Below are 21972 nucleotides of genomic sequence, written 5' to 3' on the forward strand. Positions count from 1 at the left end.
GAGTGTGTGGGGCACAAGCTGTCAGCATAGTCTGTGTGGTATGTAGATTGTAATGGATTTTTTACCTTCAGTCCTTTCGGTATGATGTCCTTCTGATTGCATTTGGAAAGGAAGATGATGTCTGTCTGTATCTGTACAAGTTTTTTCATGAAGTTGATAGATTTCCACTCCATATGGCTAAATTCAGTGCCTTTCCAGGGTCTTTCCCCATGGCCTCTCCACTGTCAGAGCCTTTCACAGCTGCACTTATCTACACACTACATTGAGCGTGGACACAGCATGCCTTTCACTGCAGCATGTAGCTACACGTGCCCTAGACACAGCCTCAGGTATGGACAAGACCTAAGATTTGTTTATAGTGAAAACAAGTTAATTTAACAAAGAACAGGGACTTGAGAAGAACAAGTGGTTATATATAAAATAAAATCATAACATGCTTTTTAGAGCCTGAACTTAACTAACAAGACATTCTCCTGTCTAATAAAAGTTAGATTTTCTCCCAAAGTTAAACAGTCAGACTAGGTGTGATCCTCCATTCACAAGACATGCCAGTTGGCAGCTTGTCCTCTTCGTGAAGATACCTGCATGTGCTTTTGCCCCCAAATGTAGTTCCAAACATCCATTGGATTCACTTGTAAACAGAATCCCCCTCACTGCTTCTTTATTCCTGTATAGAGTCTCCCCTGGAGACTTTCCAATCACTTGATTAGCATTTTGCTCAGACTGTAAATTGGCATTCATTGTGAAGTATACAATACTCAATTTACATATTGTTATACAGCATAGCCAGAAGGCAGCAGGAGAGTGATATAGGAGAGATATGTAAGTCCCAGGATGAGGAGAAGCCTTATTCCTTGTAGAGGGAAGAAAGATTTCTGTAGATTAATTAAAAGCACCTGAAGCCAGTCACCTGATAAAAACACCCTGCTTCAATCAGCCAGGGGAAGGAGTTGGAGCAGAAGCAGTTTGAAGGAGTTGGAGTAGAGGAGAGTTTGGAGAAGTGCCGTGGCTGGCTAGAAGACCAAAACCCTAGGTAAAGAGACACCTGGCTTGTGCAGAGAGAGAGAGGGCAGGAAGCCCCACAAGCTGAAGAGCAGAAGAGGGAGGTAGCCCAGGGGAAGGAAGTACTAGTTCAAGTGGTTTACCACTATCCCTAGGGCCCCTGGGCTGGGACCTGGAGTAGAGGGCAGGCCCGGGTCCCTCCCTCTCTACTACCCTTCTCTGGGTTACTAGTGGGACAGTAGATACCCTAGTTCAGGGGCAGGAAACTGCACCCTGAACACCCCCCTCCCCCAGAAGAGGAGGCGTGGGACCCATCATAATCGTACTGGCAATTTGCCACAATACAGTCAGACAGCTGGATAAGTGTCTCTTGCCTGAAAGAAACTTCTTTATCATCTTCTGGTGACCAGCCCCAACTCACAGATCTTTAGAGCATAATTTTTAGTATATATACATAACTCCTTAAATATTATCCATCCATACATTTTGCAGTAGTTGTGATGATCAGTGTGACACTAAAGCTTTCAGTAGGGACCTTGTGTGACATTTTTTGATGAACATTTATGGTGGACTCAGGGGATCCCTGCAACCCTATGCACCCCTGTGCCCTCTGCCAGTGGGTACCAAGAAGTCCCTGGGTCATAATGCCCCACTGCGAAGCCTGACTGACACATATGTCTTATTATTCCATGTATGAAGTCACCAGATTTTATTGCTGTTCTAGTCATCAGCATCAGGAAAGAAACTGATTTCTGTAGTTACATGGGTTTAATGTTTTAGTCTACTGGGATATGAAGCCCATTCGGGTGGCTTAAATTTTTTGTTAATTAGATCATTCTGTTTTGTAAAATTAATGGATTAAATTCTTATTGCACTGCTGAAAGAATGGTTTAATGAGTCCTGAATTGGCTGTTCACCGAGTTGCTACTTTGAAATATCTTTTCTTTTTTAATGGCCTATGAAAAGAGATTAAATGACTTAATTCTGTAAAGTTCCAAGTACTGCTAGACAATACTAATACTTCATAATTCTGTAGTAGTATAATTTTTGTAGTGTATTAGGGCTCAATTTAGATTATCTGACATCTCACTGATCAATAACCAAGCTAAATTGAATGAGGAGTCCTTGTGGCACCAAATGCAAACAAATAGACATCATACCAAAAGGACTGAATGTAAAAAATCCATTGCAATCAACATACCACAAAGACTATGGTGCGAGATTGTGCCACACACTCTCAGAGAAACTGTGGAACCACCTGATCAACATCCTATACAGCAAACAGGGGAAGATCAAGAATTTAGTCTCTAAGGTGCCAGAAGGACTCCTTGTTGTTTTTGCTGATACAGACTAACACGGAAAACACTCTGAAACCTGTCAAGCTAAATTGGTGTTTGTTAGACAAGACAGCACAGCACAGAAAGGAAAAGGTTAATACATCGCCAATCTGGAGAACAGGCTTGCAAGTGTCCCTGTGTTCCAAGTTTCTCTCTCTCTCAAAACTAAGCTTTTATACCCTGCTTGTTAATATTTTACTTTCCCGTGACATCTTCTGGTTGATTACATACTTACATTATCCAATCATACCTTAATGTCACACCCCTGGCTTTATCTTAGTGTCTGCACCTATAATATAGAAAGTTTACCGGGGAGGTAATTATTTAAATGGATATATTGGCTGTCTGTAACCTTAGCTCTCTTAAATTCTTTTGTGGTCTGTGAAAAATTAGTGCATGTCTACATATGTCTATATTAGTCTGCAGATTCCATTCTGTTTTGTGAATGCCATTTTGATTGTAAATTGTACTGCACCTTTACTTTTGCTTTTTTAACTTTCATAATGGACTAGAACAGCAGTTCTCAATCAGGGGTCTGTAAGCCCTTTCAAGGGGGCCGCAGGGCTGAAGTCCTGATCCTTGGCGCCCCCACGTGGGTCTGAAGCCCAGAGCCCCAAACCCTGGTGCTCCCTGTGGGGCAGAAACCTTGAGCCCATCAGAAGAGTTGGGGACATGGAGCGTGTAATAAATGGGAAGGGTAACCACCTTTCTGTATACCATGCTATAAAATCCCTCCTGGCCAGAGGCAAAACCCTTTCACCTATAAAGGGTTAAGAAGCTAAGGTAATCCCACTGGCACCTGACACAAAATGACCAATGAGGGGACAAGATACTTTTAAATCTAGAGGAGGGGAAAAGGCTTTTGTCTGTCTGTGTGATACCTTTGGTGGGAACAGATCAAGGATGCAAGCCTTCCGACTCCTGTAAAGTTAGTAAGTAATCTAGCTAGAAAATGCGTTAGGTTTTCTTTGTGTTTTGGCTTGTAAAATTTGCTGTGCTGGAGAGAATGTGTATTCCTGTTTTTGTGTCTTCTTGTAACTTAAGGTTTTGCCTAGAGGGATTCTCTGTTTTGAATTTGATTACCCTGTAAAGTATTTACCATCCTGATTTTACAGACGTGATTCTTTTACCTTTTCTTTAAATAAAATTCTTCTTTTAAGAACCTGATTGATTTCTCATTGTTCTTAAGATCCAAGGGTTTGAGTCTGTGTTCACCTGTACCAATTGGTAAGGATATTATCATCAAGCCTTCCCCAGGAAAAGCGGTGTAGGGCTTGGAGGGATATTTTTGGGGAAGACATCTCCAAGTGGGCGCTTACCCTGTTCTTTGTTTAAATCGCTTGCTGGTGGCAGCATACGATTCAAGGACAAGGCAAAGTTTGTACCTTGGGGAAGTTTTAACCTAAGCTGGTAAGAATAAGCTTAGGGGGTCTTTCATGTAGGTCCCCACAACTGTACCCTAGAGTTCAGAGTGGGGAAGGAACCTTGACAGAAGGCATTGCCCACCCCAAACTGCAGCACAAGTGCATGGCAGTCTGGGGGTAGCTCCACACCTCCCTGGCCCTCCCCATCCCCCGGCAAGGTTGCAGGCAGGAAGGCAGATCCAGGCACTGCAGGGCAGCTGCTGCTCTGGCTGGTGCCATGGAACAGGCAGCGACAGCGTTCCTCTCCTGCCAGTGCCCCAGGTTGAAGCTGCTCCTCAGCTCTCAGCCCCCTTTGCTCCCATAGAGGCAGCTGGTAAGAGCTCCCTGGGTGGGGAGACCCAGCTCCATGGCAGGCAGACCCCTCTGGGAACAAGGACTGCAGGGGAGTCTTCCCAGCACACAGCCCCTAATGCCCCTCTCCCTGCCCCCGACCTACCCCCCCGCCCACACATGGCCCCTAGTACCCCCTTCCCTGCACCCTGAGCTACCCCCTCTGCCTGTACACAGTCACAGCTACCCATCTCCCTGCACCCTGAGCTACCCCCCGCTGCCTGAACATAGCCCCTAGCCACCCTCCTGTGTGCACACATCCCCAGCTACCTCTTCCCTGCACCTTGAACTACCCCGTCTGCACACGGCCCGTAGCTATCCACTCCTTGCACCCTAACCTGTTTTCAAACTTTTTGAGCTAAGCTCCCCAACACTTGAGTTATAATTTTTGCTTGCGGGCCACCCCCTGAACCCAGACAGGCTGGGTGTCCTGCTGAGGTGAGTCAGGAGGTGGCACTCCCTCCCTGGACCCCGCCATGCAGAGGTGGCTCAAGCCCGACTGGCCCCTGCCCTCCCCCGCATAGAAGTCAAATTTATACCTACGCCCAAGACCTCTGCCTCAAAGCACCTCCCCCTACCTGGGCCCTGGAGTTTTTATAGCATGTCGAGGGGGGACTCAGAGAGAAAAAGATTGAGAACCCCTGGACTAGAATATCTAGGAGGTGTTAAAAGAGACTGTGGGCCCCCACTAGGAAAGAAGGCTACTAAAAAAGAGCAATGGAGAGTAATTAACCTGGTGGTCTTCCATTCAGGTGGAAGGACCATAGAACAATGAGATGGCTGCTACATAGGGAAAACCACTTTCCTAGTATAGACTTAAGGTGGGCTGTAACCAAGCAAGAAATCACCTGACAAGGGACTCGAAGCCACTCAGGGTGTTATCTGACATGGAGGTCTGCAATTTTATTAAAAAGGTCAAGTTCTGCTCTTAGGAGGGACTCTCACTGACCAGAACAAGAAGGCAAGAATGGGCAGGAGGGTGTTGAGACACCAAAAGGACTGACCAAAAAGCAGTGGGCTCTCAAAGTGGCAAGAACACTGAAGGAAGGGTTTTACATGCAGGTTTTGTGTAATTTTTCTGTAGATCTCATGTGATCGGTTTAGAAATTTCTGTTACTTGCTTTAACTATCACAAAGTATTCCAGATGGTCCATCGCTTTGAACTCTGAAGAGTGTGCACTAGCTTCATGCCCTAGGTAGTTGGACTGCAGAGGCCCTTACCTTAGAATCATAGAATATCAGGGTTGGAAGGGACCTCAGGAGATCATCTAGTCCAACCCCCTGCTCAAAGCAGGATCAATCCCCAATTAAATCATCCCAGCCAGGGCTTTGTCAAGCCTGACCTTAAAAACTTCTAAGGAAGGAGATTCTACCACCTCCCTAGGTAACGCATTCCAGTATTTCACCACCCTCCTAGTGAAAAAGTTTTTCCTAATAGCCAACCTAAACCTCCCCCACTGCAACTTGAGACCATTACTCCTTGTCCTGTCCTCTTCTACCACTGAGAATAGAACCATCCTCTTTGGAACCACCTCTCAGGTAGTTGAAAGCAGCTATCAAATCCCACCTCATTCCTCTCTTCTGCAGACTAAACAATCCCAGTTCCCTCAGCCTCTCCTCATAAGTCATGTGGTCCAGACCCCTAATCATTTTTGTTGCCCTTCGCTGGACTCTCTCCAATTTATCCACATCCTTCTTGTAATGCGGGGCCCAAAACTGGACACAGTACTCCAGATGAGGCCTCACCAATGTCGAATAGAGGGGAACGATCACGTCTCTCTATCTGCTGGCAATGCCCCTACTTATACATCCCAAAATGCCATTGGCCTTCTTGGCAACAAGGGCACACTGTTGACTCATATCCAGCTTCTCGTCCACTGTAACCCCTAGGTCCTTTTCTGCAGAACTGCTGCCTAGCCACTCGGTCCCTAGTCTGTAGTGGTGCATGGGATTCTTCCGTCCTAAGTGCAGGACTCTGCACTTGTCTTTGTTGAACCTCATCAAATTTCTTTTGGCCCAATCCTCCAATTTGTCTAGGTCCCTTTGTATCCTATCCCTGCCCTCCAGCGTACCTACCACTCCTCCTAGTTTAGTATCATCTGCAAACTTGCTGAGGGTGCAATCCACACCATCCTCCAGATCATTTATGAACATATTGAACAAAACCGGCCCCAGGACCGACCCTTGGGGCACTCCACTTGATACCGGCTGCCAACTAGACATGGAGCCATTGATCACTACCCGTTGAGCCCGACAATCTAGCCAGCTTTCTACCCACCTTATAGTGCATTCATCCAGCCCATACTTCTTTAACTTGCTGACAAGAATACTATGGGAGACCATGTCAAAAGCTTTGCTAAAGTCAAGAAACAATACATCCACTGCTTTCCCTTCATCCACAGAACCAGTAATCTCATCATAGAAGACGATTAGATTAGTCAGGCATGACCTTCCCTTGGTGAATCCATGCTGACTGTTCCTGATCACTTTCCTCTCGTGTAAGTGCTTCAGGATTGATTCCTTGAGGACCTGCTCCATGATTTTTCCAGGGACTGAAGTGAGACTGACTGGCCTGTAGTTCCCAGGATCCTCCTTCTTCCCTTTTTTAAAGATTGGCACTACATTAGCCTTTTTCCAGCCATCCGGGACTTCCCCCGTTCGCCACGAGTTTTCAAAGATAATGGCCAATGGCTCTGCAATCACTGCCGCCAATTCCTTTAGCACTCTCGGATGCAACTCCTCCGGCCCCATGGACTTGTGCACTTCCAGCTTTTCTAAATAGTACCTAACCACCTCTTTCTCCACAGAGGGCTGGCCACCTACTCCCCATGCTGTGATGCCCAGCGCAGCAGTCTGGGAGCTGACCTTGTTCGTGAAGACAGAGGCAAAAAAAGCATTGAGTACATTAGCTTTTTCCACATCCTCTGTCACTAGGTTGACTCCCTCATTCAGTAAGGGGCCCACACTTTCCTTGGCTTTCTTCTTGTTGCCAAAATACCTGAAGAAACCCTTCTTTTTACTCTTAACGTCTCTTGCTAGCTGCAACTCCAGGTGTGATTTGGCCCTCCTGATTTCATTCCTACATGCCCGAGCAATATTTTTATACTCTTCCCTGGTCATTTGTCCAGTCTTCCACTTCTTGTAAGCTTCTTTTTTATGTTTAAGATCCGCAAGGATTTCACCGTTAAGCCAAGCTGGTCACCTGCCATATTTACTATTCTTTCGACACATCGGGATGGTTTGTCCCTGTAAACTCAATAGGGATTCCTTGAAATACAGCCAGCTCTCCTGGACTCCTTTCCCCTTCATGTTGTTCCCCCAGGGGATCCTACCCATCAGTTCCCTGAGGGAGTCGAAGTCTGCTTTCCTGAAGTCCAGGGTCCATATTCTGCTGCTTACCTTTCTTCCCTGTGTCAGGATCCTGAACTCAACCAACTCATGGTCACTGCCTCCCAGATTCCCATCCACTTTTGCTTCCCCCACTAATTCTTCCTGGTTTGTGAGTAGCAGGTCAAGAAAAGCTCCCCCCCCAGTTGGCTCCTCTAGCACTTGCACCAGGAAATTGTCCCCTACATTTTCCAAAAACTTCCTGGATTGTCTATGCACCACTGTAGTGCTCTCCCAGCAGATATCAGGAAGATTAAAGTCGCCCATGAGAACCAGGGCGTGCGATCTAGTAGCTTCTACGAGTTGCCGGAAGAAAGCCTCATCCACCTCATCCCCCTGGTCCGGTGGTCTATAGCAGACTCCCACCACTACATCACCCTTGTTGCTCACGCTTCTAAACTTAATCCAGAGACACTCAGGTTTTTCTGCAGTTTCATACCAGAGCTCTGAGCAGTCATGCTGCTTCCTTACATACAGTGCTACTCCCCCACCTTTTCTGCCCTGCCTGTCCTTCCTGAACAGTTTATAACCATCCGTGACAGTACTCCAGTCATGTGAGTTATCCCACCAAGTCTCTGTTATTCCAATCACGTCATAATTCCTTGACATCACCAGGACCTCCAGTTCTCCCTGCTTGTTTTCAAGGCTTTGTGCATTTGTATATAGGCACTTGAGATAACCTGCTGATCGCCCCTCATTCTCAGTATGAGGTAGGAGCCCTCCCCTCACAGACGTTCCTGCCTGTGCTTCCTCCCGGTATCCCGCTTTCCCACTTACCTCAGGGGTTTGGTCTCCTTCCAAACCTAGTTTGGTCTCCTTTGAACCTAGTTTAAAGCCCTCCTCACTAGGTTAGCCAGCCTGCTCGCAAAGATGCTCTTCCCTCTCTTTGTTAGGTGGAGCCCGTCTCTGCCCAGCACTCCTCCTTCATGGAACACCATCCCATGGTCAAAGAATCCAAAGCCTTCTCTCCAACACCACCTGCGTAGCCATTCATTGATTTCCACGATTCGACGGTCCCTACCCCGGCCTTTTCCTTCCCCGGGGAGGATGGACGAGAACACCACTTGCGCCTCAAACTCCTTTATCCTTCTTCCCAGAGCCACGTAGTCTGCAGTGATCCGCTCAAGGTCATTCTTGGCAGTATCATTGGTGCCCACGTGGAGAAGCAGGAAGGGGTAGCCTTAGGAAGGTATAGGGCCAGATGAGCTGTATGGGTGGTCGCCCAGGAAGGCCCCCTGCAGAGGGTTTGCCTGATTCCCACCTGACCTGCCACAATGGAGGTGGCAGGCAGAGCAGCAGCGTCTGGAGTGGGGAGCAGGTACCTGAGCTGCAGGGGGGCAGTTGGACAACCAGCTGAGCCAGGTGACTCCTCCAGAGCAGGGATGGCCCTCCTTCCCCCTTGCTCCACTGCTGTGTGCAGCCACTGTTGCTCCTTTTTCTCCCCCCCTCCCCTCCTCTCCCAGAGCCCCTGGCCACTCCAGACTGAGAGCATCCTCCTGTCTGCTGGGGGAGGGGGGAGAGAAGGACTGATATCGGGGTGTCCCCCTGCCACCTCCACCATGTACCTAGTCTCCACTGAGCTGGGGTGACTGGACAGGGGGAATCTGTGTGTGCTGCTGTCAGAGATGAAATTAAGCCGGTATGGGCCAGTATGCCGTGCCGGATCGGCTTCCTCAGGCTGGTAATTTAAAGGGCCTGGGGCTCCCCGCAGCAGCCGGAGCTCTGGGCCCTTTAAATCGCCTCCAGAGCCCCGCAGGAAGGGGCAGGGATTGGGATGAAGGGGGCACAGTGCAGGTGTTAGGGGCACAGCAGAGGAGTGCAGGGGGCAGGAGTGAAGGGGGCACGGGGCAGGAGTTAGGGGCGCAGGAGGGGAATGCAGGGGTTGGGGTGAAGGTGGCACAGTGTACGGGTTAGTACGCATGAGGGGGCATAGGTTGGGAGTGAAGGGGTATAGGGATTAGTGGCGTGGAGGGGGAGCAGGCATAGGGGCAAAGGGGGCACAGTGCAGGTGTTAGGGGTGAGGAGCCCATGGGGAGCCAGGGGAAAAGGGGGAGCGCCATGCCCACAGGGGCCAGGAGCACCAAAATGCAAGTTCACCCAGGGTGCCATTTTCCCTAAGGCCAGCCCTGGGAAGGTATGTTAAACAGGGAGTTGGCACCCAGAGATAATGCCTAGCTTCTGGCAAGTAAGTTGAAGAACATGTGGAGATCCAGTGGGTGGATTCAAACATAGCATCCTGGTGAGTATCCAGCCAGGGCTGTAACATAGTAAGTAGGTGTTTCTCCTGTATTTATTGGATAGTATTCCTGAAAACGATACGAACACCCCTTGAGAGAGGATTCCTTAGTCTATGTCCTTTTGGCTGAGAATCCTAAACTGCTCCATCCTCCCTTCCATCAACCTCTTATTAGATGTTGAAAGTTGATCCTCCTCTTCAGGGTAGTCTGCATAGAATTCTCAAATTAATACCACCAAGATTGTAGTAAAAACAATAGTAAGAATAGTGAGAGAAAATCAGACTAAAGCAAAACATAAAGTGTGCATTACTTACATGAAGTTTCACGTTACTAGAGTCCATCCAATCCTCAGCTCCCCCATTTTCCCTGTTCCTCTTTCTGGGAAGACTGTCAAAGAGTCAGAGTAGAGAAATAGACCTACAGGTGTCAGGTTTCTTGTGATATCATTATGTCCCTGAGGAAGTCCTTAGTTACACCATTCAAATTACTTTTGACATGCCTCATTTGTGATCTCATCCATAAAGATATTTACACAAATGCACTCCATATTTCCAATCCCAAACATTAAAAAAACCCATGAATCAGGGTGCCCCCCCCACTCATAAGATTTGCTTAAAATCATCAGATATTTAAAAAATAATTGATTGTGGGGGTTTTTTATTTGACTTCTAGTTTTTGAGTTCTCAGCAACCCTGGGGGGTGAGAAACTTATCTTTTAAATGAAAGCTGAAATTATCATGTAATCACCAGAATCTGGGAGCTGGAGCTTTAAGATAGCCAGCCAATATTGCAACACTTGTGATAAATCATGAGAGTTGGCAACAGTAGGCCATTATTTCTTATTAAATCTCCAGTGCATGTATCTAAAATCTATTTGGGATTGTATTCCCTTCCTTGGATAAATAGTTTGTAGTTACTATTTCTTTCCTATATTACTTTACAAGGTAGGAGTCTGAAGATGTAAACCCACAATAGTTGTCTCACAGCCCCAATTTATATATTATATATATTCCCTCTCCAAAGCTGTGTACTCTTTGTTCTAGCCTAAGGACCATGCTTTTGCAGCTTACTGTTTGCACAAGTCCAGCTTATTATTTATCTCTAATGAGAGAATTTATATTTTCTTATAATTTCTTCTTCATTTTAATTCTACTATGTTGCAAACAGACTGAAAAAGTATTGCCAAAGGCCCTAAAACAAGGGAAAGAACTATTTAGGTAAGTAAGAGTCAAGTTTTATGCCCCCAGACAACAGGGAAGCTGTCGTTGGTCTGAGACATCAGGCACAGGAGAACCGAGCCTATTAAGGGAAGGGTGACAGAGGAGCTGAATAGGACTGGAGCAAAGAGAACTGAGCTGCCTCATAATAAGACAATAAAAAGGGGGTTAATAGATCATTAGCGCTCAGCTGCCACTCAGAAGGTATGGGACTAGGCTTATTCAATATCAGCCCCAAAAGTAATGGGTGGATACCAGGCAGAAGTGAACTCTTCTAGTTATTAGAGGCAAAACTGTACAAAAATCAGATATCTGCATCCAAAAAAGGTGTTCATAATTTTTATTAATAGGGCTGACATCTGTAGGGGTCCTACATCCTGCCATTCTTCATCCGTATTCCTATCAAATACCTTGTCCCCTGGCCACTGCCTCCCTCCCTTTCTGTGGCTATATGCCCTCTATCCCTACACCAAAGCTCTCTGCTCTTAGCCACAACCCCTCCATTTCCCCTCTCCTTTCCCTTCCCCACATCATCTCACTACTGCCTCCTCCCACTTCTACTCCTCCTCACCCTCTAGCTCCTGTAAATACTCCCCTTTCTCATTAGTCATCCCTCTCTGTTCCAATCAGGTTGCTTCCTCATTTTCCTCCTGTCATAAAAATAAAGGGAAGGGTAACCACCTGTCTGTATACAGTACTATAAAATCCCTCCTGGCCAGAGGCACAAAAACCTCTTACTAGTAAGGGGTTAAGAAGCTCAAGTAACCTGGCTGGCACCTGACCAAAAGGACCAATAAGGGGACAAGATACTTTCAAATCTAGGGAGGGAAAAAGGCTTTGTCTGTTCCGTGTGTCTTTTGCCAGAGACAGAACAAGAAAGCAAGCACTCCAACTCCTTAGTATTTAGCAAAGAAATACATTAGATTATCTTTTGTTTTGACTTGTGATTTTCTCTGTGCTGAGAGGAAGATGTATTCCTAGTTTTTCTTTTTGTAACTTTAAGGTTTTGCCTAGAGGGAAATTCTCTGTGTGTTGAATCTAATAGCCGTGTGAGATTATCTCCCATTCTAATTTCACAGAGGTGCTTCTTTTACTTTTTTTCTTTCTAATAAAGTTCTGTTTTTTTAAAGAATCTGATTGGATTTTTTTAGTATCCTAAAAAAACCAAGGCTGGTCTGGGCTCAGCTTGTTTATTCTCAAGCCTCCCCAGGAAAGTGGGGTGTAGGGCTTGGGGGGGATATTTTGGGGGAATAGGACTCCAAGTTGTCCTTTCCCTGATTCCTTGTTAAATTACTTGGTGGTGGTAGCGTTTACCTAATCCAACGTACAAGGGAGAATTTGTGCATTGGGGAAGTTTTAACCTAAGCTGGTAGAAATAAGCTTTGGAGGTCTTTCATGTGGGTCCCCACATCTGTACCCTAAAGTTCAGAGTCAGGAGGGAACCCTGACACCTCCACAATGCCTGGAGTACCAACAGTGGGAACACTGAGAGCATAGATGAGACAGTCTCCTAGCTCTCAGTTTCTGTAGCCAGTGCCACAGTGGCTCTAGCAACCAGGAGAACAAACCAGGAGTAGGAAAAGTCCTACTCAGCACCTATAGCCTAGGGATGGAACATGCCCAGTGAAGAAATAATCTTCAGAGAATTTAGCTGCCAGACTCTAACAAGCCTCTACTGAGAATGTTGTCAATTTTTCAGAGGCTTGTAACTTGGCTAAATTTGAGCAGATTATTTGGATACTAGGATTTTTACTTGAATTTGAAATAAATTATTTCATATTCTCGTTTATGACTTACCATTTTAGACTGTTGTTGGCAGTGGTTTTTGATTCATATTTAGGGCCCTATCAAATTCATGGTTGTGAAAAATGTATTACGGACCATGAAATCTGGTCTTCCCCGTGAAATCTGGACTTTTGTATACTTTTGCCCTATACTGTACAGATTTCACAGAGGAGACCAGTGTTTCTCAAACTAGGGGTCTCAACCCAAAAGAGGGTTTGGGGCAGGGGGGTCGCAGTATTGCCACCTTTACTTCTGCGCTGCCTTCAGAGCTGGGTTGTTGGAGATCAGCGGAGAGTGGCTGGCTGCCCAGCTCTGAAGGCAGTGCCAGAGTCCGCAGCAGTGCAAAAGTAAAGGTGGCAAAACCATACCATGACATCCTTATTTCTGTGCTGCTGCTGGCAGTGGTGTCGCCTTCAGAAATGGGCTCCCATCCAACAGCTGCAGAAGTTCCTGCAGCCGGGGGAGGTTACTGAAGGTGGGTCTGCCCTGGGAGTGGCCCCTGCAGGGGAAGAGGAAGTCCCATCCCTCACCAGTACAGCCAGGACCAGCATCTGAAGCCATGAAATTTATGATTTTTAAAATCCCATGACTGAGAAATTGACCAAAATTAACTGTGAATTTGGTAGGGCCTTATTTATATGAAAGGAAGTGCAAGTGAGTCAGTCATACAAAATATACAAGACTGAAAATGAGAAACCATAGCAAAGTAGCAGAATGCAAAGAAATGCCTTTACACAATCACCATAGAAATAATATTTAATTCAAATATTGGGAGAAGCATATTTCCTTACCGAAGAAATTAGAGGTCTGAGCTGCATGTGGACAAGCTGTACTAATTTTAAAGAAAAAACACACTGATTAATGAATTAATCAACTATTAATTATTGATAGATTATAGGCAGCCTGCCATAGTGCCAGTTGTATAAAAATGATGGTTGCTTTGAAATCAGATTGCATGCCAAAATTCAAGAGCAGTCTAAATAAACATATTTTAAGGGCTCAGTTTAGCATGTAGATAAATAATAAAGTGGCTAACACATCTTGAACAAGAATTAAATTAAATTAATTAATGCCTACCTAATTTGCATGAGTGACGCTTCTCCAGCAATTGGTACTACAGCAGTTTATTTCTAAATTACTGTCTTTTTTGAAAAACATTATTCTTGAGTATTTGTAAATATTTACTATTCTTGCCTGATGCCATAAAATCTTTGTGAGTATAACTGTTTAGTGAACTTTCTAGTACAGAACATTTTAGATCTGTATAGTTACAGTACGTGATGTTAAAAATGTAAGCAAAAACATATTTTATTATAATTATAGAGATAACTGTCATCTTTGTTATAACTTGCCAGATATTGATGTTTTAATATTACTACATTTCTAATTTTATTTAACCACCTCGGTTCACTACTTTATTTGGAAAATGAATGTCACTATCCTCTTGCTTATTTAAAGCAGGGAGGGTGGAGAATGTATGCTTGCTTTTCATTGTCCTTTGTGATCAAATCTCATTTCAGTGAAAGTTTTTTGAAAATGAACCACAGCTAATTGATACCATTTGCTGTAACACTATGATTGTTCCATATGGCTTTTTTTGTAATACCAGCTGCCTGGTTATCAGCTGTCATTGGAAACCACTTGATTAAAACCTAAAGATCATAGAGGTGCAACACTGTTGCCTCACTTCCTTTCAAAACCACATTTGCTACAGTAGAAATATGAGACCAATGTTTGCGTGAAGGTCAATGTGAGGAAAATATGTTGAATTCAAGGAAATGTTTGATATCATCTATTAGATGAAATAAACAGATTTGTTTAAAGTAAAATGCCCTTCACTCTGGCTCAGTATAGATTATAAGTTCATCTTTTCTTTACAGTACATCATGTACAGTTTTATTTTTCCTTATATGCTGAATTAATTGCATCTGTAAATGAAACTGATAAACTTGCTGAAGAAATTCAATTTCAGTCTATTACTGGTTGGTTAACTTCTGAAGACGCAAAGAACCTTTAAGGAAGAATTATTGGTACAAGTTTTAAAAGTTTCAAATGACTAGATTACTGACAAAATAAATATTTTTCGTAAAGTAACACAGTCTGACTAAACACACAAAGCAAGGAAACGTAAATATGTGCTCCTGTTTTTTTATTTGTGGATCAAAGAAGCCATTAATTTCTCAGATTAATTTTTGTGCCATCAGAGCAGTATATTATTATGCAGAAAAATCCTTGTGGAAATTTATTTTTGGGGAAATAGACTGAGAAGAAGCAGTAAAAGTGTAATAGAGCAGAAGTGCAGAATTTCCTTCAGCTGATGAAGTTCTAGAAAGACTCAGCAGTACCCTTCAACTTTAAAATGGGGGAGAAGTTTGTGGAGACTACTTTTAAGATTTTAAAAGCTGACTACAAGTTTCAGTTGAATTTAATGGGAGTTGTGTGAGTAAATTCCAAAGTCATCTTTGAAAATTTCAGTCTCATCTTGCAGCTTCATTTTGATACAAGCAGATGCTTCATAGATTGTTCTAATTTTTTATAAAAGAAGAAAAAGGAGTTACTATCCAGAAAAACAAACTGAGATTCTATGGATAAAATAAGAAGGCTAGTAAAGAGATTTGGGTTGAGTGGCCTTCAATATGATGAGACACTCAGTTCCATAGTTCTCTCTTCAGACCCTTCTGGCGTAGGCTGGCTAAGAGTCACCCACGTAATACAGAGAATGGGGAAAATAGCCAGAAGAAATATCAGAGATTAATCAGACCTCCAAATTAGGGGAGAGGTGGGTATGTCCCCTACTTGTTCCTAAGCTCTGGTCTACAGTGGGGCGGGGGTGTGTGTGGATTGATCTAAGTTACGTAGTTGAAGTCGACGTACTTAGATCGACTTACCGTGCTGTCTTCACTGCGATGAGTCAACTGCTACCTCTCCCCCATCGACTCTGCCTGTGCCTCTCCCCCATCGACTCTGCCTGTGCCTCTCATGGCGCTGGAGTACAGGAGTTGATGGGAAAGTGCTCGGGGGTTGATTTATCGCGTCTAGACTAGACACGATAAATCAATCCCCGCTGGATCGATTGCTGCCCACTGATCTGGCGGGCAGTGAAGACGTACCCTAAGATTTTCAACCTGACAGTCCTATTGGAATCCCAATTGCTCCTACATACTGAGGCTGTTGCACTTGCTAATACTGCTTTTCATCATATATTTAGCAAGGAGGTTGTGACCTTTTCTTTCTTATGCAGGACCTCACTGCAGTTATCCATTCTTTTCTCTCATCAAGGCTAGATTATTATAATACAGTCTAATTTAAAACCTTTCAAAACTCGGAACTAGTACAGAACGTGACTGCACTTATTCCGCAATGTTTCATGCAAAGAGCAAATTACATCAGTGTTACATGATTGCATTGGTTTTGGGTTGACTTATAGATGAGCTGTAAAGTGTTGATTTTGACCTATAAAGTCCTAAATAATTTTTTCTCATATGATATTGTGGCATTTGCCTCAACATCCTCTTCCTAGTACAAAAAGGGAAGATATTGGCAGCCAAGAATTCCCAGTTGGTGGCTCTTAGCTTTAGAATTTTCCCTCCTACCTTGGTTCACCAGATCCCAAAGTTGATGACCTTTTTAACTGTTCTCCCTGGTTTTTCTGTGGCTTGTGGGAAAATGATGGTGGGGTGAAAAGGTGAATGCTGGGGAAAACTTGACTAAGAGCTCCTTTTAAAAGACTATCTGGCTTTTTGGTAGATGTTTGAAGCTTGTAAGCACCTGAAAAGAGGGATAGGGGTTATAAGTGATGTTGTGAAATGGATACGCCTGAGTAGCTTGCTTTTAAGATGGTGAAAGGCCCATAGAGGAAGATTATTTTTAATGTTTTAATGTTAATGATAACTGTTTAACTGTTTTTCAGATTTTGTAAATGACTAGAGAATTTACTAATAGGAACAATTACAAACCAAAATACATCATTATAGTAGTTGAATGAAGAGACATGCCTGACTTTAAAAAGCAATTAAAAATAAAATAGAATGCACATTACAGTAGTTTCTCTTCATTCTTCCCAACTAATCAGAAGCCCACGTGCTGTTTGGTGTGGGACAGGGGCCCATTGGGATTCCATGGAGCTGGATCACACATGTCCTTGCAGCTTAGCCCCGTGCCAGTAGAGCACAGACAAGATTGGGCCATGGGCTTTCTGCCTCAGCCTGCTGCCTTGTTGAATATAAATCACGTCAGTGGTCAACATCAATAAAGGGCTGCTGTGAGAGTACAGACAGAGGTGGATCTACTGTTTTACCCATGGTCTCACATTTGTATTGACAGCCAATCCAGATTTGTTTCATGAAACTTTGTCCTTACTGCTGTTCCCTTCTGGCCCATTCACCCTAGACTAGTCTGGAGCCCACCCCCAAAATTGAGAAAAAAATGGATGTAAAGAGTAGGATGGGTTCACCAGGTGAAGTTGTAACAACCTGTGTAGTTTCCACACTTACGTTACTTTGCATGTTTTATTGATATTTATATGTAGTTCCTGCAACATTACAAGAAAGACAATGTTAAAATAATATATTTAATAATAATATTAAAACAATCATGTTTTATTCCTAAAATATAGGAGGAGGTTTGTGTTGCACTTAGATCCTTGGCATGATAGTATTGAATCAGACAAGTATCAGCAAAGTGATTTCCCCTACACCCATTTTCTTAAAAGCTAAACTACTTAAATGGCTAATGCTACTGAATGAGTTCATCTGTTTAAAATTCATCTTTTGAAATACCATGTAATAATTTCTTTTCCTTTCCTTCTGTGTACAGGTTGATGATATTGGGTTTTCTTTGAATCATCCCAATCAATATTTTGCAGAGAGTCAGAAGCTACTAAGTGGTGGTAGAGAAGTGAAGAAAGAACCAAGTGAACCAGAAAGCTCCCAGCAAAAACTGAGTAGTCAGAAAAGAACAAATTCATGTTCCATTCCCACTTCTTCAAACACAGAAGCAGATACAGAACTGGAGGGACTGGATGCATATTTCACTGAGGACTGAGAAGCTTTGTTGCTTATTTTTCTACCCTTCGTTACTTCCCTATAATTTTAGCAACATTTTCCCTCACAGTAAGAGAGTAAGCACCTGGCTTTCTGAATAGCTTGGGCCTGTAACGCTCTAAGTTGGCTGATGAAAGGAAAGAAGAGATACATACATTGTAATTATATCCAGTACTTTTCCTTGTAGATAGAGCACATCAGTTCCAAAGTGCAGTCAATTTTTAACTGCTTGGGGCATGGGAACCGAAAGTTAGTTCCTAAATCTGAATGATATTGCAGTTTCTGTGACTTGTTCTGCTTGTTTCTGTGCTCATAAGCATTTTGTGTGTAACCCATCTTCCCACCTTATACTCATTTTTATATAGCTTTCTCTTCACTTTTTTTCTTAATAAACATATGTTGAAATGTAAAAATTTGTGATATTTTCTTGTTCAATTACACTTCTAGAGTGATGCAAGCTGCCTAAATCATATTTACAGATATATCTTTTTTAAGGAATGTTATTTCTTGGGACATGGGGAATACCTCCAATTAGTAGTATTTATTTACAGTCTGTGGTTTGGTGGTTAAGGACTCAGATCATTATAAAAATTCTGATCTTTCTGTCTAAAGTATGCATGTGACCTTCGTTACCATCTGAGCAACTTACAGTCTTTTAAAGTTGTATTCTCACAGCTGTACTTTTACAAACTGGGAGTACAATTATCCCAGTTTCATAGATATGGAACTGTGGCACAAAGAGACTAAGAACCAGATTTTTAAAGGTATTTGGGTACTGTTTCAGTCAGTGGTGCAAAGCCTAAGTGATTTAGGTGGTTAAATCTCATTTTCAAAAGTGGCATAGGCACTTAGAAGCCTCAGTCTCATTAAATTTCAATCAGACTTAGGATTCTAATTGCCTATGTCATTTCTGAAAACCAAACTTAGCAGTAGGAGTCACTTGGCCTTGCAACACTGAGGGCTGGTCTACACTAATGCTGTAAGTTGATCTATTTACGCTAGTTCAGTTATGTAAATTACGTAACTGAAGTAGACATAACTTTGGTTGACTTACAGTAGTGTCTGCACCACACTGTGTCAATGGGAGACGCTCTCCTGTCGACATAGCTTCTGCCTCTCGAGGAGGTGGAGTACAGATGTCAATGGGAGAGCGCTCTTCCATCGACTTAGTGTGTCTTCACCAGACCCGCTAAATCGACACTGCTGCATCGATCACAGCAGTGCTGATTTAGCCGGTAGTATAGACATGGCCTGAGTGGAGCAACGCATAAGTCCCTAAAATAGGTATGATGCTAATAATTAGATGAAGAAGAAGATAGAAATGAAGATTTTGTATTTCAGTAGCAGTTGGAGACCCTGTTGGTTTTAGCACTGGACATACACCTAGTAAGAGAGAGTCTCTGTGCTGAAGAGCTTACAGTCTATATCGACAAGACAGACAAAGTGGGCCTGGTGAGGAAGGTGTAGTGTCACCATTTTATAGATGGACACAGAGAGATTAAGTGGCTTGCTTAAAGTCACAGGGAGTGTGTGAAAGAGGAGGTTAGACAAACACCTCTCAGGGATGGTCTAGATAATACTTAGTCCTGCCATGAGTGCAGGGGACTGGACTAGATGAGTTCTCGAGGTCCCTTCCACTCTTATGATTCTATGATTACTCAGGTGGATCAGAATAGTAACATTCTTGAAAAAAACAGATTACTGCATGCAAGTGATGTTACTAGCAAGATATTGAAATTATGCCTTTTTGTTGCTCTTTTGGAGGCTAGAGAAGACATACATCACGGGTTTTGACAATTTTGGTTTTTCTTTGAAAGCAGAGTGTTTTGAATTGGATGGTGTACAAAGTGCCTAATAAAGAAAACTTCTTTCACACGTTTGGACACAGAAGAATTTATGGTTTTGAGATCTTTAAACTTCTGTTGTCTTGTAACCTCACTGAGGAAAAAAAAAAGGCTGTGTGATTATACATACTGTTAGAGATAGAAAAGGCAAAGACAATAAGAGTAGGTGAATAAACTGGCAAGTTGAGCTGGTTAAATCTTCTGACATGTTTAGCAGAGATTCTTCGATACTTTATTTCATGTGGTTTTAGGTATTCTTTTCCCGTCACCCCCTTTGCCCTAATCACAATTTCTTCCTTTGGAACATCTAATTGAAAAATACATAAAAGAATCATGGAGAACATTTTCTGTAAACTTTTTACTGCTATTTATAAACTACATTATGAAGTCAAAAGATAAGGATTCTGAGGTACCAGATGACTCTAAGATGAGCTTTCAGCCGTGAAAAAATATATTATTCATTTAAAATTTTTAAGAACTTTAGGATTTAAACTATTTTTCCTAATACAGAGGGACTTTGCAGATATTTTGTTTATTATAATCTTCTTTTACTGTTATACAGTGATTCTGCAAAGTGTACTTTGCAAGTCAACTTTTGTGGTACTTTGCAACCTTTAAAAAAACACTTCTGGGTTTTAAGCTTGAAAGATAAAATGAGCTAATTTTAAACTTCCTATTTGGAGTAGTGTATACCATTTGCAAATTTAATCAAGGTCTTCCACAGACATCAGTTTAACATTACATTTAAGTGCCCATTTAAAGAGAGAATTTGACAGCAGCTCTGAATGCTAGATTCACTCTGAGGACATCCTTGCAGCTGGAAGAAAAAGAATTGAGAAGCCTCAAACTACTGTGATAATTAGTTCAATTTACTAGGTTTCTTTTGTAATGTTGGGGATAGAATATAACAGATTAGTACAGAATGTTTTCTGTGACTTGTCTGCCATTGGTGTATGCAAATATGGAGCTATTCTGTTGGTGAACATGGTGGGCTTGAATAATTTGACAACTGTTTTCCTCTGGGAAAGACAATCTATTGGTGTGAAGATAAATTGAGAGAATGGCTGTGTCTCCATTTTACTTTTTTGTGGGGAGGAAGTTAGGGGAAGTTGTCTTTGCAGTGCATTTTCTCCCTCTTCAATGAAAAAATAAATGCTAGAGAAATAGAGATCTTTTGCAGTAAAAGATCATGGAATTTAAAGTTTTAATCTATTGCAATGTTCATTAAAAACAGTCAAATTGTTTCATGCTTTGAAAGGGGTTTCATATACTTCAAAGCTGGCATTATTCCTGTGTAGAGTCAAAATGAATTGGCATTTATTTAAATAGAACGGTTTACTTTTTCTGGAAGCTTTTATCTTAAGACTGAAATCACTCCCCCACCTAGATACTGCCATTTCCTCCTCAGGATTTAAGAAATTGCTCCTGGGGAAAAAGCCAGAAAGCGTGTGCCCTTTAAAACATATTTCAATCCCTCTACACTTAACCGTTTTTTTAAGAGCTCCCAGTTTTCTGAAACCCCCCTCAGAATAAACATTTTGTCATTTAATTTGATCAAGGTAATAAAGGTTCAGAATGGTGAAGTGATTCTCTTTTGAGCAAATTATTTGAACTTCATAAGACTTTTGCCATTGCAGATAATCTTAATAAAGTCAGTGCATTATAACCTCCTTCTCCAACTTTGTCACAAAAATAAATAGTGCTCAATGTGAGATAACTCATTTACTTTTAATTATACTCTTCCCTCACTTCAGTGCTTGTTTCACTTTCACCAGGCATCTCTTTGTTCTCATATCTATTGCTGTCAGTACCTTCCCTACATCCATCCTTCCTTCTGATAACTCTCCATTTTCCTTGCTTCCCCTTCCTCTCCATTTTCCTTTCTCAAACTGAATCTATTTTTCTTCTTTGCACATTCTGTTGGTGTATGTACGACCCATGCACAATCGCTGAAAATTTTTACCTCAGTGGTATCCATCAGGGTAGCTCTAGCACCAGTATAAGGCACCCAGCCAAACCCACACCCCCTCAGTTTCTTCTTAGCCCCTGTGACAGTCACTGGAACTGCTCTTCTTGCATTTACAAGTCCTCAATGGACTTTCCTCTGTATATTATAAATAGTTTTAGTAAAGTTATTAGTTAAGTAGTTAGATTTCAGTTTTTATCTGTTTTTCAGCTGATTCCTTGTTCCAAGAAATGCCTCGGTCACTAGGCTTCCAGCCCTGCGTTTCCTGCAATAAGGCTATGCCCCTGAGTGACCCACACTTCAGTTGCTTACTCAGGGTGGTTCGCCCTTCAGTACCATTAAAGGGAAAACCTGCTATGATTGCCTCACCCCCTTGGCATTCATCACTGGCACTGTTGGGA

The 21972-nt window shown here is 42.9% G+C and overlaps 1 protein-coding gene across 8 annotated transcripts in view; it reads left to right on the plus strand.

The window, feature by feature from the left end:
- PRIM2 (DNA primase subunit 2) overlaps window positions 1–18174 on the plus strand; it is a 309065-nt gene extending 290891 nt beyond the window's left edge. For all 8 annotated transcript variants that reach the window (XM_073336325.1, XM_073336323.1, XM_073336328.1 and 5 more), the window contains one exon: window positions 17535–18174. In XM_073336325.1, the coding sequence (XP_073192426.1) occupies window positions 17535–17762 (228 nt within the window). In that variant the 3' untranslated portion in view covers window positions 17763–18174. The remainder of the gene's footprint in view (window positions 1–17534) is intronic.
- Window positions 18175–21972: the final 3798 nt, after the last annotated feature.

The sequence above is a fragment of the Lepidochelys kempii genome, chromosome 3 (genome assembly GCF_965140265.1).
Source record: "Lepidochelys kempii isolate rLepKem1 chromosome 3, rLepKem1.hap2, whole genome shotgun sequence".
Taxonomy (NCBI): domain Eukaryota; kingdom Metazoa; phylum Chordata; order Testudines; family Cheloniidae; genus Lepidochelys; species Lepidochelys kempii.